Source organism: Capsaspora owczarzaki (genome assembly GCF_000151315.2).
Source record: "Capsaspora owczarzaki ATCC 30864 unplaced genomic scaffold supercont2.12, whole genome shotgun sequence".
Taxonomy (NCBI): Eukaryota; class Filasterea; order Ministeriida; family Capsasporidae; genus Capsaspora; species Capsaspora owczarzaki.
In genome coordinates this window covers 570356-597057 of record NW_011887303.1, presented here as the reverse complement: position 1 = coordinate 597057, position 26702 = coordinate 570356, and the positions used below count along the sequence as shown (strand labels likewise).

The following is a 26702-nucleotide window of genomic DNA, read 5'->3' as shown; positions in this document are numbered from 1 at the left end:
GTGTCTCAGATACGGATCGTTGAATGTGAGCAATGTCATCCACAGCAGAGTTTCGAGATATCACATCTGTAGATCGAGACCGCTTTGAAGCCGGATTAGCTTCAAACAACTGCACCTGTTTGATAGTTTCTGAAAGCGCTCTTCTTTGTACAGCACACAAAACGCACACACACACAAATCGCACACACGCTCAAAGCACAACAAAGCACTCTCGCGTCAAACTCTGTGGCACCGCAGCTTCACACAATGGTGCGCACCAGCCCGCCGTCCAGGCGAATTGCTGCTCCGTTGATGGCGGACGACAGCGGGCTGGCGAGAAACGTGACCGCGTCGGCAATTTCCTCGGGAGCCATGAGTCGCGCAATGAGCGAGTTTGGGCGGTTCTCGTGCATAAACTTCCTCTCAGCCTCGGCGTACGGGACGTCGGGAAAGAGGTTTTTCACCAATTGCACGACGCCGTCGGTGCGCGTCGGGCCCGGGAGCACCGTGTTCACCGAGACATTGGTGCCCTGGGTGAGCTGGGCGAGGCTGCGCGAGAGGGAGAGCTGGGTCGTCTTGGTCGCGCTGTAGTGGGCCATGTCCGGATCGGGCGACACGCCAGACTCGCTCGAGACAAACAGCACCCGGCCTTCGTTCCTGGCAATCATCCGCTTGAGATAGTGCCGCGACAGGCGCACGCCGCTCATGACATTGACCTGGAACATGTCCGTCCACTCGGCGTCCGACAGCTCAAAGAACGGCACCGCGTTGAAGATGCCCAGATTGTTGACCAGAATGTCCACGTCGGGGAAGTGGCGCACGGTCGCCGCGTTGCCCTCCGCAGTGCCATTGTCGGCAGCGAGCGGCTCGAGCAGCGCCCCGGGCACAGCCACACGAATGCGTGCGATGGCCGCATCCACAGACGCCTGCGACCGGCCGTTCACAATGACGCGAGCGCCCTCCCGCGCCAGTGAAGTCGCGATCGCCTCGCCAATCCCGCCCGTCGACGCCGTCACCAGAACGAGCTTTCCGTCGAGACGCAGGTGCATGGTTTTTGTTGATGTTTTAGTTGATGTTTTTGGTTGAATGTTCTTCTTCTTCTTGTTGTTGTGAAGCAAGCAAAACTTTACTCGCAATAGGAAGAGAGAGTGAACGCGAAGTGATAAATCTGAAGCGAATTTATAAAGCAAACGCGGAGGAAAAGCGCAGGGAAGCGGAGGTTTTTTTGTATTTGGATGGGAAATTCAATGGAAAACTAACTCAGACAACCAAAAGTGGTACATTACTATAACAGAATTGTTAGGTCATCGTTGAACGCGGAGGGGGAAAAGCGCAGCGAAACAGAGATCAATTCTGGATAGAAACTCCAATGGAAAGCAGTACTGTATTGTGACAGTATTGTACATGTATTGCTGAGATCTGAGACTGTTGAGGTCATCGTTGAACGCGGAGGGAAAAGGCGCAGCGAAACAGAGATCAATTCTGTATTGAAAACGCAGTGCAATGGAAACAAACTCAGTCCACAAACCGAGAGATTCTTGAAATCTGAGACGTTGAGGAGATTGTTGAGATGACACGATCGTCGTCGTCGTCACTCGTACACGGGACATCCCGACCTACACCAATCCTACAACGACTGCTACTACTACTACTCCTACTACTACTAGTGGTGGTGGTGGTGGTGGTGCCCGTCGCTCAGGCTTCGGCTGCTGCGGATCCAGACAAGTCGTCCGCGCCTTCGCCACCCTCGTTGAAACGCCCCACTGCCAAGGACGCGCGCTATGTTGCGTTCGCGCTCACGCATGTCGAGTACGAGCACGGCGATGCGATGGGACTGGTCCTCGCGCTGGTCTGCCTGACCCCGTTCGCAACGCTGGTCGGACTCGCCACCCTGCTGCTCTTCCGACGCGAGCTCCACACAGCTACCATTGCACTTGGAATCGTCCTGAACGAGGTCCTGAGCTGGGGTCTGAAGCGTCTGATTGCCCAGCCGCGCCCGACCCGCGAGCAGCACCACCACCACCAAGAAGCATCCGCATTGGGCAAACGCGCTGGAGGCGCCTTGCTGGGCACATTGCAGGAAATGATCACGGCAGACTCGGAGGACGCGCGGACGGCGGAGGCGGTGGCAGAGGCGCAAGTCTTGTCCTCGACGCCTCAGATTTCGACCCAGTTCACCGAGTTTGGGATGCCATCCAGCCATGCGCAGTTTGCCTTCTTTGTGGCCGTCTACTTGATCCTCTTCATGTATGCCTCGCGGCGGCATCAGGCCGCCTCGTTTGCCAACCCGCACTGGCGCCACCTGATCAGCGTCCTGCTGCTGGCTGGGGCAGCCTTGATTGCGTTCGCACGTGTCTATCTCTGGTATCACACGAGTCTGCAGGTGGTTGTTGGTGCGTTTGTGGGTGCGGCAGCTGCGGCGGCGTGGCATCACATCACCAATCGGTGGCTTCGACCCTGCTTTCCGCACATTCAGCGGTGGCGAATTGCACGCTACTTTTACATTCGCGACTCGTCCCACATTCCCAACATTCTCCGCTTTGAGTACGACGCGGCTGTTCAAGAGTCCGAGCGCAGAGCTCGTGAAGCAGCAAGCAAGGGTCAATAAGTTGCTGTTCAAGTCAATTTTGCAAAACATGTCGTCGTTGTTTTTTGTATTTCATGGGGGCCCAATAACAAAGATTTCCAATCGAGTTACAAAAGAAGAAAAAAAGGTAGAACAAGTGAAATAAGCAAAGGAACACACACAAAAACCAAAGTCCACAGCTCAAATCGACTTGAGGAAGGGCGCAAAATGGACAGCCTCGCCGAATCGTTGACAAGCCCGGAGCAGATCGGCTCGAGAGACTGCCACAGCTTGACAGAGTTGGCGGATGGCAAGTGTGTTGCTTGCAACATGATCGGGCTCGTCGTAAAATCCTGGATCCAGATCAAGGTCTTCGGCTTGAAGGGATGCAACGCAAAGCGTAACAGCGAGCATGCGCGCAACCACATCGGCCCAGCTTGTCACAGAGATGCAAGTCATGCATTCGTAGTCACTGGCGCGATGTTCAAACCGGATGCAGCTTTGCAGGTCGATGAGGACCATGGCGAAGCAACCCACGACGGGCCCAGCAGGCGGCAGAGCCTCCAGCATGTATCCAAGATCATGCCCCGAAATAGTGCGATGATTTGGCTCCAAACACAAGTACCGCGTCAGCATCACTTGGATAAAGTCGCTGCGGACGAACGCCATTTGGAGCATGGCTTCTACAGGGTGCTGGACCCAGCACAAGTCCTTCATGAAGGAAGGTCCGAGCAACGGCAACTCGTCGAAAATCAAGTTGATTGCTTCAATGCCACGGTCCCACTCGAGGTCCATCGCAATCCGCTGATTGGTCGGATGCAACTCGGCCACAACGCGTTGAATCAAGGAAGAGTAGCCATTCGAGTCCATGGCCCGCCGTTGGGTGGTAGAATCGGCTCCGATCGCCACAGGGCCTTGTCGGTGCCCTAGCAATGAGACAATCTCTTGAATTTCGAACAAAAATTGCACGCCAAACTGCTCGCTGACTAGATTGACGCTGGCACTGTCGTCGGCGCTGCTAAGGTGACAGACGCGCATCGCGACCGCCAGGCGCTGCAATACAGCGTCCATCAGCACGTGTGCATTGGGCATGTGAAGCTCGCTGCGGTTGACGTGTCTAAACGCCATGACAGCCTTTGCAACTTTGGGCAACCCACGCAACAAACTCGTCGTGAGCAGCGGCTCGCTCGCCTGTTCATCATCGGAAAGGATTTGGCGCGCGCCACGAGCAGTCGTCAGCATTTCCACAAAGAGATCCGTCAGTTCGGTGCGACTCAAATGAGACAGCCGGCTGGGAGTTACAACAGTCGGCTGGTGGAGCGCTCTGGTGAGCGACGCAAACACCAGGCCCTTCAAGGAGGGCGCAAACTGCACAAGGATACGGAAAACCTCAGGTCCTTGCTCGCAAAACACCAGCGAGTCGAGAATGGTCGGTGGTGGGCGCGCCGCCAAACGCTCACGATAAATGATCGGAATCGCATCCAGAATCATCGGGATGATGGCAGGCGCCGCCCGACACCGGACAGCAGGCTCGAGCCATTGCCAGGCAAGCTGAGACCAAGTGGCCAACTGATTCTCTAGACGAAGAACCTGCAGAAAATGCTGCACAATTCGGTATTGGCATCCATCCGTCAGCGGCTCGTTCCGCTCGACCGCGTGGTTTAGAGGATGCAAATCAACACCGTCGACAGACTCATCAGTCAACAAGAGCAACCGAATGGTCAGGGGAGAGAGAATCGCGGCAGCCGAAATGGGAACGCCCCAGTCAAGGAGCGCCCAGAGATACGACAAGGGTCGGTAGACTTGGTACAACTGGCCAAGAAGCTGTTCGCCCGTGATGAGGCTGGCCTGGGCCATGTCAGCTGCCGACGCGCCAAGCACGCGGAAAAGCTTGAGCAGCTCGCGGAGCTTGTACAGCTGCAGTGGAGCACTCGGATGTTCATTGTGAATGCACCAGTCTTCGTTGAGCAGAAGAAAGTCGGCAGGAAGTTTGACCGCCACGTTACTGGTGATGCGGGAAACCAGCGGGAAGAGCTGGGTCAGAAACGGAAACGCCTCACGAGTGAGAGGAGTCTGCAAAGTGGACACGACTTTGGCGAAAATGCTGCATGCAATCGTAAAGGTGTTGGCATCACTCCAAGTGATGATTGTGTCGTTGAACAAATTGAAGAAATTGTTCAAGTCAATCGAATCCGCATAGTGCTCGTCGCCGGGTAAAGCAGCATAAGCTGCAAGAACGTCGGTCAACAACTGGGGGTGGTGGTTGGCCGGATGAGCGGGGTCGGGCAGCAAAGCAGACCGAAGGGTGCTTGACTCACAGAGCCTGCCAAGCGGAACCGGGATGGAGAAGGAGATGGATGACCCGTCAGCAGCAGGAGCAGCAGCAGGAGCATTGTCCACGACAGGAGCTCCTGCCGCATGAAGCGAGGCCACGGACGCCAAGTCGTCCTTCAAGACAAGAGCGAGCGTCAAGGCTGTCCATCGGAAAGGAGTACCGGTACGAGGGTCGGCACGAAGCTCGGGGGGGAGCAGCTCGGGGAGAATCGCGCACTTGTGTTGTAGGTCAACACCATACGCCTTCACCAAATCATAAAGCGCACTCCAGTCAAGAGTTGGGACGAAACGATCAGGCAGCTCGGCGGAACCATACGACATGGGCTTTGTTAGAAAATCCACGCCTTTCGCGACCTTGAAAAACTGATCCCGGTGTTGCGCTGTCTCCACAGTGTGCTTGATAAAGTCGCCCGCAATCGAGGAGAGCGCGTCATCCTCGCGGTACATGTCAATCACAAATTGCATCGCAGGACAGCATACTGTGAGCACAGCCATTCGGAATAGCTTGTCCCGAAAAACGGCACGCGAAGGCGCTTGACGCTGGAGACAGGAGAAAGCGTGCTTCGCCGCGCTGGTCGAAGGGCTGTCAAGCAACATGGATATGCCTACCAGCTCCCACGCATGCAAGCAATATGCAAAATAAAATTTTCGCGACTCAAAGTCGTCTCGTTCGAAGGATGAAGGCTGCAGCTCGATCACTGCCTCAAAGAAGGATCCGTTGCAAGCGAGATAAAGGAGACCTAAATGTTCGGTTTCCAGCGTGCTTGTAGCTAACAAGGTACGGAACAAGGGCAGCATGCTGCACTGTGCAGCGGCAGGCGCTCGACAGACACTTTGAAGCAGCCACAAGAGTGCCGGGACTGGGCGTTCAGCACTCGGTGGAAGATGCTGAAGGACGAATTCGGCGAGGGGCGCGCACAGCGATGCAAACGCAACGGCCAGAAGCGCGTAGCCAAGCTGTGGGGTGGCATCACGCAGCCATCTCTGGATACGCTGCTGAACTGCTGCTCCTCGGACTTGAGTGAGGAGAATTTTGCGCGCAAGCAGCTGGGCAAGCCGATCGGGACAGTCGGCTGTCAGAGCAAGCAGCTGTGCCAGCAAATTGTCGACACAAGGCAAGTCACCACTTGTTGTCACGTATTGCAAGAGTTGATCCTCCAACGAGTCCTGGTGATCATTGCTGGAGGCGCTGGGCGTCAGACCAAGCGCACTTTCGATGAACGCTGACACTTCCTCGTGGTGGCGGTGTTTTGCGACGTCCAATGGCGTTCTGCGCCAAGCGTCCAAGATGTGCAAGTCCGCCCCAAGGTCGACCAAGGTACGCACAAGATCCAAGTGTCCAAAGGCACACGCAATGTGCAGTGGAGTCGAACCGTACAGACACGAGGCAGCATCAAATGGAGGCTGGCCAGGAACCTTGACGATGGCAGCGGACGGAGTGTGCCCGCTACGCGAAGATTGCATGAGATCCTCAATGTTCCAGACGTCATCTTGGCAGGCGCTGACGTTGCAGAACGGCGTTCGCGTGTTGATATAGAACTGGGTCGCCAACAAGCGCGCCACTCGTGGCGAAGATGTGAGGTGGAGGGGCGTCAGCAGCTTGGACGTCGAACGCAAGCGTTGCCCTCCGGGCAAGGACGACTGAAGAATAGCAGCGACGGCGTCATAGTCGTTGTTGACGGCAGCCATTGTGAGCGGCGTTGTGAGGGGTCCTCCCGACATGAATGCCTGAAAGTAGCTTGCCTGCATTGCAGGATCAACAACCTCGGCTGCGTCGTCGGTCGTTGTTGTTGACCCTCGTTGGGAGGAGCGACTCGTCCCGACACTCACTGAGCTGACCACACGATTAATGTCAGCATTGCTAGGCACGGGCGTGCCGTGAGCAACGAGACGGACATAGTCCTGGACGAGCACGGTGCGATCTTCCGGCAACCCCCCGTACATTGAAGCTCGCTCGAGCGTTGCAGTTAGCGCCTTGATAAGATTTCGCCGGGGGAAGGGAGAGCGAATGTCAGCCGGCACGTGGCAAAAGTCGGGCAGCATCTCGTCGTCGTTGAGCCGCCGAAGCAGCGAAACAACGCGAAGCAGGTGGTTGCGGTACTCGCCAATCGATGACCCAGCGAGCAACGTCTTGGCCAAGCAAGGGGGTCTCGTGTCCTCCTCCGCTTGCTGCAAGAACATGTCAACGGTTTGGTCCCACTCCGCCAGAGCCCCTGACAGCTCGGTGGCGAGCACGCCTGCCTTGCCAGAGAAGGCAATAGAAGCTGAAAGGGCGTCGATGATGTCAATGCTGTAAATGATGGCATCCATGAAGCGACGGTTGCACCGCTCAAAGATCGCATGGGCCGAACGCTTGTCTGCTCGCTCAGAGTGGTCGGAGCGTTGAACAAGCCGGGCAGGGGTGAAGCGTGTGGCGCGAAGAATCGTGATGCCGGCTTGGCTTGTGCGTGCAAGATACGAACACATAAAGCCAGTCACTGCAGACATGAGCAGAAACACATCTTCCATCGACTGGAACTCGGCTGCAATAATAAAACGAGGCGGGCGTGTCGTCAGGGAACTGGCAGCCAGCGGCAAAAGCAACTCTTCGAGAGCCAGAATATGATAATTCTTCTTTCGAAGCGCGTCGAACAGCGCATCGATCGTAGCGTCGTCGTACGCTTCTATGAATGAGGCGACGCGGGCCAAGCGAGCGGCAGTTTGACGGAGCGCCAACGACCCTTCGCGGTCGCGCAAATCGAGCGGGTCGCGGTGGGCGATGAGGGCCGACTTCTTTTCGGTTGAGACTTTCAGGCGGCCGAAATCCAGCTGCAGTGACGGGCGCGTGAGTGGGTCTGAGACTGCATCGGGTGCGCTCTCGTTGGGGAATGCGATCTGGGCCTTGTTGGATGCAGACGAGAGCGCCTCGGCACCGGTCGGCACAACAAAGGGCTTGTCGTACGAAAGGCTGCCCCAAAGGTCGCGCGGGCTGCCCACCACTCGCGCCAGCAGGCTCAAAGTCTCCAGGGGGCTTTTCCACTCTGTTGAAGGGACACCAAAGGCGAGAAGATTCCACTGCAAATCCGGCACCGTCGCCAGCGCGTATTGGAGATGCTCATCAAAGTGCTGGTGGAAGATGCGTGTGCGGAGGTGCCGATGGTATTGGGCGCGCGTCGTGGAGCTGGGAGGAACATTGCGGAGCGAGTATTCGGGATCAACCAGCAAGCGCGCCACCGCCTTGCTGGCCAGGAACGTCAGTCCGCGCGCGTTTGGTGGTAGCCCCGGAGGAAGCGTAAACTTTCTGGCCTGGTACACGTATTCAAGCGTCGTGTACGAGTTGCTGGCAAAATCAACAGCGTTGCTCAAGGAAGGGATTGGACACCCGCGCGAGTCCAAATGGCGCATGACAACCGCGGCTGCGCCAGAATTCTCCAACAGCCCTGCGACAGAATGGGCGAGATTGGTATTTGGCAGCGAGGAGGGCACGGCAAACAACGGCAAGGACGACAACGAAGCGCCTCGCGCAAGCAGAGCACGGGTAGCCGATGCGTTATGCGTTGCAATAGCAATGGCCAGTGGTGATGCCGGAAGCAGACTGGGAACCATCGCCCGAGCACCGTCCGCAGTACTCAGGTCAGCGAAAATGGACCGACTAGCGCGGTCGGACAGACGATGGAAGGCATAGTTAGTTGGAAGCTGGGCGCTGGTTGTTGGAAGTGGGGCGAATGCAGAAGAATGGCCGCCGGCAAAGAACGGAAAGTATTGGTCATCTGGCGACAACGAAGCGACGACGGCATTCACCTCAGGCTCGATCTCGCACCCAAAATCAGCCAGAGCCTCAATGATGGCTCCAGTGCCGACAGCAGCAGCCCATTGCATGGGAGAAATCACATAATTGGGATTGGCGACTGAGATTGGAACGCCGAACGGACTGGCAAAGTTGAGGCAAGCGCTGGGCTCGAGATAGCGCGCGCCTGTTGTAAACACTGCTGCAAGTCGCGACGCCAACACATTGCCCGCGAGCGCGTACGGCAACTCGACGCAGAGGTCGGACTCGAGGTTGTACTCGGGAAGAGGAATGGGGACGACCGCGACCGGACCTGCGAGCTGCGGCCCTTCTACGGCAGCCGAGGACTCAGCAAAAGCAACATGCCGATCAGACCTTTGCAAGAAGCGGTCACGAGCCATTTTGAGCTCAACCTGCGTCGGCAAGGCGCGAGAATGCCATTTCTTGAGGAAGGAGGTGATGGCAAGTGGTGTCGCCCGTTCTGTGATGAGGCGGAAGAGCGGCTGCAGGATGGAGCCGCGGGTATCGCGGCAAAGAGCATTCATGTAGGAATACCTGGGCTCGAATGGCCGCAGCTCAAGGGCATCGCGGTGTGCCATGGACAAAACAGTGGTGTTTTCTCGATCTAACGCTGGAATGGCAGCCGGATCGGCCTCGCTTGGATCAAAGAGAACGCGACGGGCAAGAATGGGCCTGGCCTCAAGCGACGTGGGCCGAACCAAACTCTCGTAAGCCTCGTCTTTCCACTCGACTCGGACACCATGGACATCACGGACCTCAAGGCGGGTGCTGTCGTACTGCAAGGCTTGGTATGAGGGAGGCTGCAGCGCCAGCTGTGGCAAGAATATGTCAGTTTCGAGCTCTTGGGCATCCATGTGGTAGTCGGTCAATCGCGGAAACGTGTCAAAGTCGGACAGCTCGTGTGCGCTCAACGTGGTCGGGAACTCGTGGTGAGGAGCATGAATTGCGCTGCTTTCGTACTCGAGCGACGCCCAAGCCGACGGAATGCGAGTCGCGGAGGGATGGTCGTGGTCGTCGTCGTGGTCGTGGTCGTGGTCGTGGTCGTCGTGGTCGTCGTGGTCGTCTGCGTCGCTCATCCCGTCCGAACCATCATTGTCGCGGTCATCGCCCGCGTCGCTCATCTCGTCCATATCATCGTCGTCGTCGATAACGGTGCCAGCTGGGTCCAAAGGATCATCATGATGACCATGATGACTGTGGTCCACATGAATACGACTCTGCAACCGCAGTCCGGGCGGGCCCACCCGGGATGCATCGCATGGGTAGAGCAACGAGCCGACGATGGCCTTGGCTGCTACGAGCATGGTAGCATCCGTCCCGTGCGCGGAGAGGGGCCCGACACCGAGCACCATTGCCAACATCCTCCAGTGGGTCACATCAGCCTCATTGTGAACGTGCTGATCCTCCTCGTCGGTGATGGGAGGGTGGTCTTGGAATAGGCGTTGCACCTGCGCGAGGAACTGCTGCGTCGTTCTCTCTTGAGTGTTGACTGGCCGGCGCACGGAGGTGTTGTCGTCTTCGTCGTCGGTTTCATAGTCCTCGTCGTCGTCGTCTTCGTCGGTTTCATAGTCCTCGTCGTCGTCGTAGTCGTGGTGGTGGTGATGGTCGTCGTCGTCGTCCTCGTCCTCGTCATCCTCGTCGGTTTCATAGTCCTCCTCGTCGTCGTACCCATAGTTGATCACGGGGCGGCCTTCGTCTTCGTCTTCATAGTCGTCGTCGTCGTCGTCGCCGTCATCGTCATCGTCCGTCGAGTGCGTTTCATCACCAGCATCAGCAACAACAGTAGCATCGATTGAAGCAAGAAGACCAGCTCGATAAACGCCTGCAGCAGCGGCGATCGCTTCTGCGCTTGGTATTTGTGCTTGTGCTTGTGACGTGGTGGCAGTACTGGTGGCATTGGGAGTCGTGCCATTGCCTCGGTTGCTTGGAGGGTGCGTTGGCCGGCCGCGACCAGGACGAGCCATGTGGAAAAGCAATAGAAAGCAATAGAAAACGGAGAAAAAAATGGAAAAAAAAAAAAAAAAAAAAAGAGTGAGCGACAATTGAAACACAAAACGAAAACTGCTGCGCTTCAATGTCTCGTTTCCGAATCGAAGATTGCGTGAAGAAGAGCAGTGAATCGGGAAAAGCGTGAAAAAGAAGGATTCTATTCTGCCAAAAAAAAAAGCAGTCCAAAAACGTGAAAGAAACAAATTCAAAAATTCAACAATGTCGCATTCAACAATGTCGCAGCCAGTTTGCTCGAGCGGTCAACAGCAATGTTGTAGTCGGATGAGAGTACAACAATGGGCTGACTGAGACAGCGAGAGCCTTGCCCCACTCCCGATACACTTGATCGACCTTGCTCATGCAATGTTGCAATGTTGCGACGACGATGCGTGCGTGCTCAGTTCTGGGGAACACGGAAGGAGCGGTTTTCTCGCAGCTTGCGAATCAGGCGCCGTTGTTGAGACAACAGGTGCTTGAAGGGAACATGGGCAAGGTGCAGCGTGAACAACTCGTAGCAGTGCACCGAGCCCGGTCGCAGCGTTCGGAAGAGTTGGCGGACAAGTTCCTTGTAGTAGTTTCCGCTGAACATGTGCGGGAGCTGGAGGGTCATGGAGAAACAAACAAGGCAATCGGACACCAAAAAGGCAATGAGGGGAAAACCCGCACAATCAGCAACAGTTGCCCAGCACCCAACTGTGACTCTGCACTCGACGCGTGCTTGCACTCAACAAGCATTACCTTGGGTAGTGTTTGGTCCACAATCAAGTGATTGCCATCGTCGTCCTCAAACCACAAAAAGTACGAGTAGGTAAAGTTCTCGTGCTTGACAATACTCGACGTGTACCCTTGCGCATGGCGCTCACGCGCTCGTCCCACCATCTCCCAAATCTGAGAACAATTCAGGCACGCAAGTAGCCAGAGCAACATGTCAGATGATGGTTGGCGCGCACGCATTCATTCACCCCAACAAGTTGCACGCATTTGGTGTCTGTACCTTGCGCTTTAGCAAACGGCAAGTCTCGTCGTCGCTTTGAGCAGACGTGTACTGCTGGCCTGCAGCTTCGTGAACGGCCCGGAGCGACGTGACGGCCGGGGCTACGACTTGGTCTCGAGATCGGTCGACGTAGATAAAGTGCACCAGACCTGGGAAAAAGTTGAGGAACGTGCAAATCGAGAAAGCCCAGAAAGCGAGACAAACCAAACAAACAGCACAATAACAAACAACACGACGACGACGTCAAGGTGGAAAAAAATAACGCTGAAACGAAGCAATGGCATCAAAGCAGGTACGCAGCAGTAGCAGCAGCAGCAGGCATTGAACACGCACACCCCACACTCAATGCAACGTGGGCAACCACAACCCAATCAAAGCAACGTGCCGATATGATAGCATTGTCATGTTCTGTCGACCCTTGACCATCAGGAATTCAATAAAGTCATCCAGTTCCGACCGAACCTTGTCCTTCATGGCCATCATCAATGACAGCTCCCGATCGTTTTTCTCCTGGAATCAAAAAAAAAAAAAAAAAAGACATGCAAAACATGTCAGAACGTGCATTCTCGATTTACAACTCGCAAGCGATGATGGTGCGAAGCAAGAGTGTGTGCGACCACTATTTACCGTGTTTTTGCTAATCACCACGAGAAGCGTGGACGGGGCGACTTCGGCACAATACATGAGGTACGGTGTGAGCTGAGGGCTATTAAAGTAGACATACTCAAACTTGTAAGTCTCTAGAGCGGAATCTTGGGGCGCCGAAACGAACGGCGGTGGCTTGTAGCTCGAATGCGAAATCATGCCTCCACTACCGTCGGCAGTCAGGGGCGACCCGCTGAGGGTCTCTGCGGTGGAGCTGTGGGTCTGTTGTGCATCGACAAAGCTACCCGGGGTGCTGCTGTTTGACGAGTCGCTCAGCCTTGACAAGGACGGCTGACGTTGCTGAGGAAGCAGGTAGTCGCTGCCGTCCAACGCCTTGTCGGCATGCAGCTCCAACGGCAGCGGGTGGGACGTGGAGGGTGGAGATTTCGGGGCCGTGGGATGCGAGCTGGAAGACGATGTCGAGTGCGCCAGAGAGAATTGGTCCGACTCAAACGAGTGGGCGAGGGATTGCGACAATAGAGGGCTGGCTTGCACCGAGGTGGCAGAGTGCATTGAGGCATTCTCCTCAGGGGTATCGAGACTCGGCACCACGGTGGCCGTGTCCATAGATGACGTCGAGAAGGCGCCGTCCAGTCCGTAACTGTTGCGCGCAGCGGCCAAGGTGTCGAGCTTGAGTCGCGAGCGAAGCGGCGACTCGACTTGGGGCGTAAAGAATGCCTCTTCGCTGTCCACCGGCGGCAGCCGCGCCGGAGTGTTCTTCAAGACCAGAGGCGACGAGCGCGGGAGGGAGGCGTGGTCTTCCAAGCCGATCTGCAATGGTTTGGGTCGAGCAGTCGATCTCGTGCTGCCGTCAGAGTCCAAGGTTAGTGTCATGGACGAGGACTCCTCTGTTTCGATGCCCTCATCCACACGCGCTGTCGTAAAGAATGGCGAGGATACCAGCGGCGTCGTGGGCGAAGGTGAGTGAGCTGCAAGCGTGATGGAATCCTGCCGAACGGAAGCACTGGGTGCCGAACCTGCCGGAAGGGTGTCAAACACGGTGGTCGAGGCGACGACGAGGTCTTGCCCAGCCTCTCCAGCGGATGGATTGTCTGCTTCGAGCGGACCCAGTTCAGCGCGCACAAGACTGTTGGTCGAGCCGTTGGGGCGCTCTTCCTCGCTAATATCCTCGCGTGCCAAGACGAATTGGTCGCCGTCATCGGTCCCATCGATTGAGCTGATTGACTTTGTGCGAGATCGGAAGCGTTGTGAGCCTTCCTCTGACCATACGGACAGGCGCGCAGAACCGGGGGAAAAAAAAAAGAAAAAAAAAAGGAGAAAGTGAGACTCTCGCAACCGCATAAACGCACACAACTGCGAGAAAAAATACCTGCAACAGGCTCGGCATTAGCAGGGGTAGTTGTTGTCGTAGTGAAGGAACCGCCGCTCTCCGTTTCGGGGAAGCCATAACCTGCATAGCCACGGTACGAGCTGGGGCCGGGCTCTTCATCCCAGACCGAATTGGCAAAACAGCTTTTAATGTACAGTGTGATGAGGAAGATGTCTGATGCTTGTAGTTCGAAGGCTTTGGCCCGCGAGTAGTGAGCCAACAGCTGTTCAAGGCGAAGTGTGTGAAAAAAACAAAAACGAAAATCAAAAGTGAGTTGCGCTCCGCACCGATTCATCCACCATCACCACCACCACCACAGCCTCATCAACCAGTTCAAAACGGACCTTTGTGTCGACGAAAATCAAAGCATGCGCAGCTCCGTGTGTCTTGGGAAGCGACTTGATGGCAGCCTCGAGCGCTTTCAGACATCGACCGCGAATCTCCTGGTTGACCTCAATCCGCTCGATGGACTGCACCAAGTAGCTCTGCTGTGTGCTGTAGAGATCGTCGATAGTTCGGGCAAAATTCTTCAGCTGAACATCCTTGGAGCTCCTGTGTTTGACAAAATGCGAGTCAGTTACGCAGCACAACAAAGCCTTTCAAAAGCAACAAAGAGTACAAACCTGAGCATCAGCTCGACGCGAGGGCCAAACTTCATGGTAAACAATTGATGCAGAATCTGCAGTTGCGACATCATAAAGTGCTCGGACGTCTCCGTGTCGCTCAACAGCACGTAGAGGAGGTCGCCAAACTGTCAAGTATGGAGCAAGCGATTCCAATCCAGTCAAACCAAAAAATCCAATCACAACAACAACTCGTTGGATATGCTCATCAGCACTTGTTCCTCACACACACACACACACACACAGAACGTGCACCACCCTCTCATGTCACATCACGACCAGGTCTCGTGCTGCACAAAGAGCAAAATCGCTCATCTCAACGCCCCACTCACCCCCCACACCCCCGGCACCCGCCTGCACCCGAATTGCAACCCTGGCACTTTGTCGGATGGATGGCGTGGGCCCTCAAACCATGGGCAGAATGAAGGGGGGGACGAACGAACGCGACAATCTGCCCCAATGGAAAGTGATTCGAACAGCACCAGCAGCACCAGCAACAACCAAAACTCACGCGCTGGAAGACAAGGAGCTCGCCGTTCTTGCAGCGCATGGAGAGCAGGACCTCGTTGAACGTCTCGCTGAAGAAGGCCTGCGACATGGCGAACGGCGGCATCAGCATCATCTTGCGGCTGACATAGTCGTTTGCCTCTGCCTCGATCGCCGCGGCCATCGCTGCCGCCTCGCGACGGGCTTCGCGGCGCTCCTCGATGAGTGCCTCGCGCGCGGCGGCGTCCAGCGGCCGACCGTCCGCGCCCACCAGCTCGGCCGCAGTCAGCTCAATCTCGTCGTCCTCGTCCTGATCACTGCTGTCGTTCCCGTCGTCCGGGTCGAGGCCGCTGTTCAGGCGCTGCTGTCGCCGCTGCTGCTTCTGGCTCTCCTTCTTGATCCGCGCGGCTTCGTGGCGCTGCATTGCCTGGAGCACCGAGGGCGCCTCGTCGCCGTCCCAGAAGACCAGCGTCCCCATGTCATCGCTCACCACCAGCGTCCGCATCCTCCTTCGCCTCCTCCTCCTGCTGCTGTTGCTGCTGCTGCTGCTGCAAGTATTGTTGCTGCTCTTTCACACTCCTGAAGCTTGAATAGTTGAGAAGAAGCGATGATGGTTGAGAAAAACTGAGCAAACTGAGAAATTGAATGAATGAATTTGAACAAATCTGTCAAAATCTGATTCATGAATGCAACCGAAAACGAAATGAAGCGTGTTTGGAAGCAAGTATCATACTCGGACTGCTCTCGTGTGGCAAGCCGGGGGGCAAGCCGAGGGCGGCATGGATACAGTACACAGTTCAATGTTCTGACGCTACAGTACCTTCAGTCGTGCTTCTACCCAAGTCGGTTGTCATTACGTCTTTTGATCGGACTTGATCTGATCTGATTTGAGAACGGAAAGCACCGCGCCTTCCGCACTTGGTCCCTCTCAGAGCCACTCCTCCTTCCCTCACTCCTCCTTTCCTCACTCCTCCTTTCCTCACTTCCCCCGCTCGTTCCCTGCAAGCAACCCGACCGACACCACGCCGCCAACCAACACGATCAACGCTAGCAGCAGCAGCAGCAGCAGCAGCAGCAGCAGCAGCATTCGGCTCCACCCAGTGCTTGCCTCGACGCACCGCGGCACCCTCATCGATCCACACACCGCGCGTGCGCATCCAAACATGTCCTCCGATTCGGCCCCTCCCCCTCCTCCTGCTGTACAAACAGCCGATCGTGAGCGTGTGGTGCAGTCGCTGCTGCGTCTCACACGATGGACGTACTCGCACAACCGACCTGCCGACGAGTCGCGGCGGACGCTCGTGCTGCTCTTCCTGCTGTGCGCCGTGTCTGGGATGGTGTACGGATTCACGGCGTCGCTGGGAGGCCTGCTCGACCCGATCAGCGCCGACCTCGACTTTGTCAACTCGACAACCTCCAGCGAGCTGCTCAACTCTGCCACGCTCGTCGGCGGCCTCGCGTTCTCGCCGGTCGCGGGCGTGATGGGCGACCGGCTCGGGCGCATCTGGACGACCCTCTTCTGCGGCGTGCTCTCCACTGCAGCCAGCGTCGTCTCGGCCGTCGTCAACGACTTTTGGTTTCTGTGTGCATGCCGGCTTGTCCTGGGCATCGGGTCGACCGTGATCTGCTTCATTGTCCCCGTGTACGTTGCCGAGTGCGCTCCCGCCAAGTCCCGCGGCCTGCTCGTCGCCGTCTTCCAGCTGTCCATCAACACGGGCCTCGCGCTCTCGTATGGCGTCCAGCTCATCCTCAGCTGGCGATGGGCCCTCGGCGTCGGCGCTGCACCTGGCCTCCTTGTCATTTTGCTCGTCGCCGGTTGGCTGCCGGAAAGCCCCCGCTATCTCTTGTCCAAGCTTGCGCCACAGCGAGCGCGCCGTTCGTCCAGCCTGTCGGACGGGCACGGTGCAATCGGGTCTTCCTATCATGAGCATGATAACGCTGAAATTGACGGTGATGGTGATGATGATGAGGCAGAGGACACGGCAAAGTTGCTGGGGCCACGATCCAGAATTGCCGCGGGCCACACACCCCAAACTCGGTCGTCCGGCAAAATCAACCGACATCGCAACATTCAGGCGAGCAGTCTGCAGCTCAAGAACGATGACGCGGGTGGCGAAGCGGGCGTCGAGAACCAGCAGCCCGAGGACGACGAAATTGTCCACCTCTCTGCGCGCGAGTTCTTCTCGCTGCTGTCCGTTCGGAGTGTCATGCTCGGATTTATGCTGTGCATTCTCAACAACTCGGTCCAGGGAGTGGTTTCTTACGGCCCGCAGATTTTCAAAGCGGCCGGATACTCGAACGACGACGGTGTGCTCGCTGCCACGATTGCCGGCGGCGTCTCCATCGTGCTGTCGCTCATCAGTCTGCCGGTGATTCACCACTGCTCGCGTCGCTTCTTGCTTGTCATCACGGCGCTCGGCGTGACCATTGGCACGCTGGTCATGGCCGCTGGCTTCCAATTCCTCGAGCCGGGCAGCTCACGTCTGGGCTTGCTCATCACGGGCCAGGCCGTGACAATCCTGGCCTTCCAAATGGGAGTAGGGCCTCTCTTCTTTGTTGTTGTGCCAGAGATTTTCCCCCAGCGGATACGTGGCGCTGCCAACGGCATGCTCTCGCTGTTGCTCGCGCTCTGCTCGCTCATCATCACCATCACCTTCCTCAGCTCAATCGATGCGGTTGGTGTTGCAGGCACATTCCTCTACTATGGATTGTTGTTCTTCTTGTGCTTTCTCGGCGTTTGGCGCTTCCTTCCGGAGACTGCGAACGTGGTGTTGGAGCACATTTCAGTGTAGCCCGACCTTGTCGTTGGTCCCCTTTGTCTGATTGTACATTATCTGTTGCCTGGTTTCTACTTTGAGTGACGTATCATGCTAGCCTGTTTGGTTTGATTTCAGTGCGTGTGTTGGTGTGTTTTTGTGTTTTTTGGGGAGCACTCGAGCTGTGCGTTTTTGTTCGATTGCGAACGTGTTGTGGCGTTGTCAACGAAGAGTTGTGTGATTATCATGTGACAGTGTATATCTTTGTCTTGGTTTCTTTGAGGCTCATCACCGTCTTTTCTCCAACATTCACAATCACAAATCCAGCCCAGCCTTCATCCACCGCCATCCCGTTTCATGTCGCAGTTTTTTTTTTGTTCTTGACGTTCCATGACAAGTACTGATGCACGGATCCAATCAGAATCACACCCACCCCATTGCAGCAGTCTTTTTTGTTTTTTTGACTTTCGGATTGGCGGTTTCTCTCAATGCTCAATCTCGTTCAAGCCGCTGAATCCGCTGCCCGCAACCCGCCGCCGTCGTCGTCGTCGAGTGCCACGTTCGCTGATGTGAATGCTGCTTTTTGATCTCGTCGCAGCCCCGTCGCGGCTTCTGCTCGTTCGAGTTCTTCCCTCCAAAGACCGACGCAGGTGTGTTTGGATTGTCTGGAGTTTGACATGTCCGCGCGCACACGGAATCTCACGTTGTGCTCGCATTCATGGCTCAATTTGGTTTGATACGGCATGGTCGCAGGCGTCGCTAATCTCATGGAGCGCATGGAGCGTATGGTCGCTGCAGGTGAGACCGATTGTAACGGTCGTGATTCAATCCCAAAATTCGACGTGATGTCATCTCCACGACGGCGATGGACTCGTTGATTGTTGATATCATTGTACTCACTGTGGAACGTGTTTGCACGCTTAGGACCACTGTTTGTCGACGTGACATGGCGATCTGGAGGCGAAACAAGCGCCGTTTCGCTCGCGATCGCCAAGGCCGCACGACAGCTGCTGGGCCCAGATCGAGTCATGCTGCACATGACGTGCGCCGGCGCTTCGAAAGCCACTCTTGTGAGCCATCTGGCTACAGCTGCTGCGGCCGGTGTCCAGTGCATTTTGGCCTTGCGAGGCGGTAAGGTGGAAATAGGTTGTGTGTCAAATTCTCTCAAAAGGCCAGCCTTCGCTGATCGCTTCTACCCTGAGGGGGGTATGCAGATGATCTGGACGACTTTGAAGAGCAAAACAACGCCCCGTTCAAGTACGCCATCGACCTCGTTCGCCTCATCCGCAGCGAATTCACCAACAAGTTTACCGTGGCGGTTGCAGGTTTGTTTACTTCGAGGCTTGTTCCGATGTGATGCAAGGGCGCTAGAACCCCGTTGCTTACTCACTGCATGGACCATCTCGCTGGTTGTTTCGCAGGGTATCCGGAAGGCCACGGAGGAATTGGATACGCAGTCAATCTCAAGCACCTGAAGGAAAAGGTTGATGCAGGAGCAGATTTTATCATCACTCAAATGGTCTACAATGCTGAAGTCTTCTTGCAGTTCTTGCAAGACTGTCGCGGAATTGGTAAGTCGTGACGCCATCGGAATTTGGCTGCAAGTAGCCGCGGTGGCTCACACACTCGTCTTCTTTGAACCGGCGGTTTGCCCAGGCATCACTTGTCCAATTATTCCAGGAATTATGCCGATTACCAACTACCAGCAATTTATCCGCATCATTTCCTTGACCAAGGTCATGGTCCCAGATGACTTGCTGGACGCACTTCGAGCCGTCAAGGTAACTTTTTGGTTTTGGTTTGGCTTTTGGTTGTGTTTTTGTTTGGCTTTTGTTTTGTGTTTGTTTGTGAAAGTCCTCTGAACATTGGCTTCGTCTGGGTCTGGTAGCACGACGATGCGGCCGTTCGAGATATTGGCTCGAGTTTTGTGCTGCAACTAATCCAACAGTTCCAAAACGCTGGCGTTTTCGGAGTGCACTTTTATACAATGAATTTGGAAGAGCCTGTCGTTGGGCTTGCGGAGACCGCTGGACTCCTTGACCCGGCGAGTGTGAAAATTCGATCGAGCGAGCAACAGGTATGCTCATCTTTGAGCCGGGATTGCTTTCACGCCGATAGATGTGAGAGAATGGGTGCTCAACGAAAAAAAAAATCCGTGTCTGTTTTCGTTTGCTAGGAACTCGCTGGTGAAGTGCGTCCGATTTACTGGCAAGTTGCTTGCGAGGTTGTTTTGTAGATGGCTGTGAATGGCACCTGCTCACTTTCGCGTTTGCACAACTCAGGAAGCATCGTCCAACGAGCTACATGGTTCGCACCAGCGATTGGAGTGAATTCCCGAATGGAAGGTGTGTGCATATTGACGTTCGATTCAACCCGCTATTGGAATTGAAGAAAAAAAAGTCTTACGGTGTCTTGGATTTGTCATAGATGGGGTGATCACCAATCGCCTGCGTTCGGTGACTTGTCCGACTTTCATTTGGCTGCTGTTCACCCACCAACTGTGAGTCCTCGGCATGCCATCATCCAAAAGGAGCTTGACACTGACATAACCATCTGTCGTTGATTGGCACAGGGCTTCCTGCAGCATGCAGGTAGACTCAAGACAGAGCAAGATGTGTTTGAGGTTTTCGCCAAGTATGTTCAAGGTGATATTCCCATGATCCCATGGTGTAGCAACCCTCTCGATTCCGGTATGACTCTTTGCTTTTTGCTTTTGGCGCGTGAGATGGTGTTCTTCTCGGATTTTGGGATAACGGCAGGTTGCATTGCAGAAACATCGAGCATCTCCCAGCGTCTCGCCAACCTCAACCGCCATGGCATCCTCACCATCAATAGCCAGCCAGCCGTTAACGGAGTGCCGTCGACAGATTCCGTGTTTGGTTGGGGTCCTGCAGACGGTCTGGTCTATCAAAAGGCCTACGTCGAATTCTTTTGCGATTCTCAGCGGCTGGACAAGTTAGAACGCGTGCTCAGCGCGCACCGCCACCTGACCCTGCATGCCATTCGGGCAGATGTAAGTGTGTGATTGTTATCAGCAAGCAGCAAGCAGCTCGCATGCCTCACTCACACATCTGTCAACCCGAACTCGAACTCGTCGCAGGGTACCGAACGTGTCGGCGCTACAAACCACACCACAGCACTGACCTGGGGTGTGTTTCCCAACCGCGAGATTGTGCAACCCACCATCATGGATCCTGTGAGCTTCCGCGTGTGGAGCACTGAAGCGTTTACGCTTTGGCAACGGCACTGGGCTCGGTTGTACCCGGCGAGTAGCACGGAACGTGCACTGCTCTCGACGATCGCCCACTCTTACTGGCTTGTGACGGTTGTCGACAATAACTTTGTGGCCAGCACGTTGTTTGATGCTCTCGATCAGGTGGTGATGGCATGAATGAAATCAATGACACCCGAAATGCCAGAGGAATCAACAGTTTTAAACAATTCTATTCAAATCCATTCATCTCCATGAAATGCATCTCATCGCGCCAAATCCGCTGCTGGAGCATTGGTAGGACGAGGAGGCAAGATGAACACATGCTCAGGCATGGCTCGGAAGGTCAACTCGGCGTCTTGACGGACAGACTTGACGGAAAGATGAGGCAATGGGAGCCGGCCAGGCTGCAAAGGGTACAAGTTGTACGTCACCGAAGTGGATGCAGACGGCAGAACGCGGAAGTGCGTTGCCTTCAGGCCAGAGAACATGAAGGACTCATTCGACTCCATCACCAGCTCAATTTCTTGGGTGAGGGGAGTGTGATTGACAATAGCATATGAGACCTCGAGAGGCGAGTTAAGGTGGCCGCTTGCGGGAATTTCTGTACCCCGGGATTTGGACAAGACGACAAGAAACATGTGAGTGCGTTGAACGTCGGCGAGGAATGCAAACAAGGCTGCTACTCACGAGGAACAATCGAGATGGCCTTGTAGGCAACATTGACCGGAGGCAGAGCAATAGCAGTGACCGAAGGTGATGGGTCTGATTGCACTCCGCCTTGATCGGCAAGCATTGGATTCCGATCACGTCTAGAGAAAATTGGGATGACGACAGTGAATAGCAAGGTCCAAGACCGTCAAAGCCACTTGGTTGTGGGGGGAAGACAACCAGAAGCAACAAACGCAACGACACTCACCGGAGCCAATGAATCTTGTAGTAGCCCAAAGAAATAGACGCAACGCTGGGATTGCCGACTCGAAGGGCAAAGGATTCGGACATTGTGTCGCCTTGATTGAGGGAAGTGGGCTCGTTGCGAGGAAGCGCGCCCTCCAAACGCAACGCCTTTGTATCCTGTCAAATCGGCAAAGAGATGAAGAGGGCATGAATGCTCGGCATTTTCTTGCACGGTCGACTCCCGCAAAAAAAAAACCATCTGCTTGTTTGCATCGACCCCTCAACATACCACAATGAGCTCGGTCTTGACAATCGAGATGGGCCAAGGTGTCACGGACTGGGTTTCGGTCGTGAGCAAGAGTGCGTCGCGGGGAGACACCGAGTCAAGCTTGACGTCAATCGGCTCAAACTTGGCGGTGGCGAGCTTGACGAGCAGCGTGAAAGGGAGCACAAACGGAACTCGCAGCAAGTGCTCCTTCTGGCAAGTGCATGCAAACATGCGCTTGCCATCTGCAACAGCGTCCACGCTGTAGCTCATCTGCGTTCCGGGCACCAAAACGAAAATCAGCCAAAGCATTTGGGAAAAGGCGAAGAAGAAAAGAAAAAAAAAAAGGACAGGGCGCAACTCTACTTCAACTGAACGCACCTTCACAGTCAGGATTTGCTCGCCAATATCCTTCGGACTGAACAAGTACACTAGCTGTTCTTGACTAGCCTCAGGCTCCATCTTTTCCAGGGCAATAGTCCGAGTGCGGTACGACTCGCCTTTGGCAAGCTCTGGGGTCAAGCAAATGGAGCCATCTGTGTTGGGCATGCACGGTGTGCCAAAAAAAGAAAAGCATGACAAAGCAAAGGGGCGAAGAGATAAGTGAGAAAGGGCAACCCGAAATCTGTATCCAACCCCAAATCGCATCAGCTGCATACCTGATGTCCAGCCTTGCGTTGCATCGCGATGTTGCAAAAATTCAAGATGGACCGACACGTTGTAAATTGGGAGCTTTTCGCGACTGGTAAACACAAGCTTGACTGGGTAGAATTCGTTGACCAACGCCGGAGGCGTATGCGTGATGGATATGTCCATCTGCGACTCGCGCGTTGCGATTTTCGTGGATGGCCGCTCTACAAGCTCGGGCCAGGGAGTACGTTCCAACTCGGCCGTGGTCCAGTGCGTTGGTGCGGCCTGAAGAGCGCGCTGGATGCGCTCGAGGATGTTGAAGCGCAGGGTCACACTCCGTTGGGCCGAGCCAATCACAATGCTGGCCTCGATGCACTAGATGAGAAGAAGCGCGTCCAAAAAATATGAAAAAAACCATCAAAATGAGCGGTGGCATCGCCCAAGCTACAGCACAAAAACCCAAAAACAAACAAAAAAAAAACTCAGAACATGAATGCGACATACCTCAAGAGTACGGTCGGAGTTGTCGAGGGGAAGGAATTGCAAGCGGAAAAGCTTGGGTTGATCGGGACTGAAGGTCAAGTCGGCAGCAATGGTGGTGGGAATGGAAGTGTCCTGATCGACGAACGGCACCGCAAGATCAAACACTTGCGTTTCGTGCCGGCGACGCGCGCCTTCACTAGCAATCGAGGCGCTGCGGGACTTGGTTCGAGCTGCATCGCGAACGGCACTGGCTTGAGCGCGATCTGTCTCGTTCACAATGGAGACGGCGTAGCCTGGAACATTGAACTTGAGATTGAGGCGAGAGCCTTCGACAGCCAGTGGGCATCGAGAAACGACGGCCAGGTGCATGACTACGGGCGCGTCGCTGGGGCTGGTCGGCGCGGCAAAAATCACCTTGCACTCGATAAATGGAATCACGCCTGCAAGACCCATGTCAACGTGCTCTGGCTTGTTGAGCAGCGCAGTCCACTTCTCTCCGGCAGCTGCGAGAGCTTGCGGCGATGCCAAGGAGCCTCGGAACGGAGGTTGGACAGAGCCCGCAGCAGCAGGCAGGCTCGGAGGCGTGTCGTTCAGGGCGAGAGGCATGAGCACCAGCTCGGAAGGCTCTGGCGGGAATGGCACCTGGTTGGACAGCACGCGCATGAGACTCTCCTGAGCACGAATCGAGCGCTGCGGCGCATGTTTTGTCAGACTGGCAATCAGCTCGAGCGAGAGAACGACAAAATCTTGCACGCTGCCAATGAGATAGGCGCACGCAAGGGACGCTGTGAGCACCGACTCGAGAACTGGCCACCACCGCTCCTTGCGGTAATCTACAGCGATTCGCTCAAACAACTTGAGAGCACGCTCGTGTTCTCCAGCTTGGCAGTACTCTTGGGCAATGTGCACGGCCATATGGAGGGTCATGCGAGCCGAGCGCATCTTTTTGAAATGCTCACGAGCCATCGACAGCAGGGTGATGATGAGGCCAGAGTGATCCACAAGCAGCTCGGCCAGCTTGCGGCGGTCTTCGTCGCTCGAGGCCAGAATGGCCTTGAGAACGGTCGAGTCCTCTTCGGTCTTGCACAAAGTGCTCGTGTTCGTCACCTTGGGCAGGTGGCCATAATATTCGACGATGGAAAACTCTTCTCGCGAAGGAAGGGCATTCACCAAGGAGCCAGCGCGTCCTCGCGGATCAGCGGACGAGGCGGTCGAGGAAGCAGCAGGGGCAGATGCGCGAAGCTGATCAAAGAGCGGCTTGACCGAAGCGCATTGCACAGCGGCGTGTGCCTTCTCGTCCATGGCGTGGACTGCCGCCTGGCGGTAGTAGAAACCAGGGTGCTGCGATTGGGTTGTCGGGACCAAGTTGTAGGCCAAGGCGTTCTCAAACAGCTCGGCAAACACACGGTACTGACGACCCAGCCATGCACTGTGCTCAAACGCGAGTTCGGGACGCCCGACAATGCCGCGATAGTTTGCAACATGCTTGCGGAACTGGTCCAGCGCATCAGCAAAGTTAAACATGAAATGCAGCCTGCACAACTTGTAGTTGATCAAGCCGGCCACAGCCTTGACCTCTGCCAACGGGAAGCGGCCAAAGTTTGGATTCAACAAAGCCGGGTTGGTCGTTAGGGAAGCGATCGGTGCAATACCCAGGTTGCTGGACGCACTTGGCGGAGCGAGACCCGTGTTGATCAGAATGGGACCACCGGCTGATCCAGCCGATACATTGTACATGAAAGGGGCCGCGTTAGGTTGGTGCTGCTGAGCTTGAGCCGTCACACTTGGCACGGTAGACAGACCTGGCACGACGGCTCCAACGCTAGAGTTGAAACCAACAGGCGGAGTCGCCGGCGAGGGATTGTCCAAGCGCTGCGCGAGCGGCGAGCCGGCCAGCGGATGCAGCGGATGAGGAATGCCGGGTGCTGCTGGTCCTGCCGCTGGCGGCTGACTAAAGCTAGTGCTGTTATTGTTGCTTCCCCCAGCGCTGCCCGTACTGATGGTGGAGCCAGAGAGATCCAGACTGACGCGTCCTGCCGGCAAAGCGTCTGTGCCAACAATCGAAGCGCGCATGGCTGCTGCCATGCCATTCTTGTCTCGCTCTGCGAGTTCCTTGAGGTAGGCATACGAGGAGCCATAGTACTTGATTGCAGCCTTGCCATCCGAGCGCATTTCTGCAAAGTAGGCCAGCTTGAAAAAGAGACGCGCAAGCATGCCTTGCTGCAAGGACTTGTTGAGCCGCTCCTTGCGCTGCTTGAGGCGTTTGGCTTCGTCGCGGTAGTAAGCATACGCCATGTCAATCAGGGCCTTCTCGAGCTTGGCGACGTTTTGCTTGATGGCGGGCAAGTCAGGCTTGGCGAACGAGAGGGAGAGCACGAGCGGAATCTGGCAAGCGCGACGCATGCTGTTGCTGCGCTCGTCCACGAACAGAGGTGGCATGGGTCGATCGTGCTTTCGCTGTACGAGGACGAGGACGTGTCGTGTAGCTCGACCAGCGGTGCTTTGTCTGCGGAAAAAGGGGAACCAGAAAAAAAAAAAAGGAAACGAAACATCAGGTCAAATGGGGAAGTTGAATATCGACCTCTCTTTCTCCCCGACAAACCAAATCTCAGCACCAAGTTGGCATACCGAAGCTTGTCAAAGACGGCGGCGCATTCTTGCTCGCAGGCGGCCCACTGCGGATCGTCCCACTCGAGCTCGACAAAGTAAGCCGCGACGGCCGGAATAACCTGGCGGTGCTTGTGGATCCAGCTGCCCTTGAGAATGCCCGGCGGCGAGTACGACTCGACATCCCTGCGCTCCTTGCGCTGCGGCAGAAGGAGCAGGACGTCCTTGGACACTGGGCGGTAGGTGACTGGGATTTGCTCGACCAGCCGCTCCGAGTGGATGGCTTCCTGCAGCGACACGCGCGGGAAGGGGCCTTCGACTGCCTCCACGCCGACCAGCGCGACCAGCGGCACCGGGCGGGCGACAATCTCGGGCGGCAGCAGGGACTCGAGCGGGCTCGGCAACGCAGCCGCCGCAGCCGCCGTCGCAGCGATCGACACGGACAGCGTGACGGACGCGGCCGGCGCAGCAGCAGCAGTAGTAGTAGTGGCGCCAGCAGTGCTAGGAGCAGTTGTGGCTGGGGTCGTTGGCGCAGTGGCAGCAGCAGCAGCAGGAGCTGGTTGGCGGGGCGGCGACGATGCAGCTTGAGCTTGAGCTTGTGACGAGGCGGCCACGGCAGCGACCGAGGTTGGACCTGCGCCTCTCATCGTAGAAGAAGAAGAAGAAGAAGAAGAAGAAGAAGAAGAAGAAGAAGAAGAGGAAGAAGAAGAAGAAGAAGAAGAAGAAGAAGAAGAAGAGATCGAAAGCGTAATGGAAGAAAAAAAAAAAAAAAAAAAAAAAAAAAAAAAAGATTGGAAATTTCAAGATCTCCAATTTGACGAGAATTTTCAAGGACGAGAAACAAACAAACAAAAAGACAAACAAAAAGACAAACAAAAAGACAAACAAAAACCAGGATTGCTTTCCGAGTTCGAAGAGTCAAAAAGAAAAAGAGGAAGAGAAAGATAATCCAAAAGGCAATGAAACGAGAGTCACGACGAGTGAGCCGAAACCGTGCAGCCTGCAGTCCGATGCTGGTCTCGAAACAGCCATAACGCAGGGTCTAGTCGTGCTCTTACGGCAGATCCATACATGGTAGAGCTCAAAACTACACAAATCTCCAACTGAGATTGGCCATTCT

The 26702-nt window shown here is 55.6% G+C and overlaps 7 protein-coding genes across 7 annotated transcripts; 3 read left to right on the top strand and 4 right to left on the bottom strand.

The window, feature by feature from the left end:
• Positions 1-118: 118 nt before the first annotated feature.
• Positions 119-1118, bottom strand: CAOG_06770 (3-oxoacyl-[acyl-carrier-protein] reductase). The gene has a single exon (XM_004344341.2). The coding sequence runs from the start codon at positions 1026-1028 to the stop codon at positions 240-242; it is 789 nt and encodes a 262-aa protein (XP_004344391.1). The 5' UTR covers positions 1029-1118; the 3' UTR covers positions 119-239.
• A 663-nt stretch (positions 1119-1781) lies between these two features.
• Positions 1782-2587, top strand: CAOG_06769 (dolichyldiphosphatase 1; the record flags this gene model as incomplete). The annotated part of the gene is made up of 2 exons (XM_004344340.1): positions 1782-1788; positions 1902-2587. The coding sequence occupies 2 exons, from the start codon at positions 1782-1784 to the stop codon at positions 2585-2587; spliced, it is 693 nt and encodes a 230-aa protein (XP_004344390.1).
• A 29-nt stretch (positions 2588-2616) lies between these two features.
• CAOG_06768 (hypothetical protein) lies at positions 2617-10630 on the bottom strand (the record flags this gene model as incomplete). Its single annotated transcript, XM_004344339.2, has 1 exon — positions 2617-10630. The coding sequence occupies one exon, from the start codon at positions 10628-10630 to the stop codon at positions 2747-2749; it is 7884 nt and encodes a 2627-aa protein (XP_004344389.2). The 3' UTR covers positions 2617-2746.
• Positions 10631-11052: 422 nt separating this feature from the next.
• Positions 11053-15238, bottom strand: CAOG_06767 (hypothetical protein; the record flags this gene model as incomplete). The annotated part of the gene is made up of 9 exons (XM_004344338.1): positions 11053-11253; positions 11394-11543; positions 11650-11798; positions 12066-12159; positions 12277-13514; positions 13625-13847; positions 13969-14176; positions 14278-14375; positions 14759-15238. The coding sequence occupies 9 exons, from the start codon at positions 15236-15238 to the stop codon at positions 11053-11055; spliced, it is 2841 nt and encodes a 946-aa protein (XP_004344388.1).
• A 459-nt stretch (positions 15239-15697) lies between these two features.
• Positions 15698-17525, top strand: CAOG_06766 (sugar transporter; the record flags this gene model as incomplete). Its single annotated transcript, XM_004344337.1, has 1 exon — positions 15698-17525. Exon 1 carries the CDS (start codon positions 15897-15899, stop codon positions 17523-17525), a length of 1629 nt encoding a protein of 542 aa, XP_004344387.1. The 5' UTR covers positions 15698-15896.
• A 452-nt stretch (positions 17526-17977) lies between these two features.
• On the top strand, positions 17978-20880 carry CAOG_06765 (methylenetetrahydrofolate reductase; the record flags this gene model as incomplete). The annotated part of the gene is made up of 14 exons (XM_004344336.2): positions 17978-18058; positions 18088-18139; positions 18243-18287; positions 18414-18620; positions 18704-18814; positions 18911-19060; positions 19146-19270; positions 19378-19566; positions 19666-19680; positions 19772-19815; positions 19917-19989; positions 20062-20179; positions 20249-20502; positions 20590-20880. The coding sequence occupies 14 exons, from the start codon at positions 17978-17980 to the stop codon at positions 20878-20880; spliced, it is 1755 nt and encodes a 584-aa protein (XP_004344386.2).
• Positions 20881-20902: 22 nt separating this feature from the next.
• CAOG_06764 (hypothetical protein) lies at positions 20903-26699 on the bottom strand (the record flags this gene model as incomplete). The annotated part of the gene is made up of 9 exons (XM_004344335.2): positions 20903-21304; positions 21391-21512; positions 21620-21774; positions 21887-22135; positions 22244-22398; positions 22522-22867; positions 22997-25481; positions 25604-26216; positions 26687-26699. 9 exons carry the CDS (start codon positions 26697-26699, stop codon positions 20967-20969), a joined length of 4476 nt encoding a protein of 1491 aa, XP_004344385.2. The 3' UTR covers positions 20903-20966.
• Between the last annotated feature and the right edge of the window lie 3 nt (positions 26700-26702).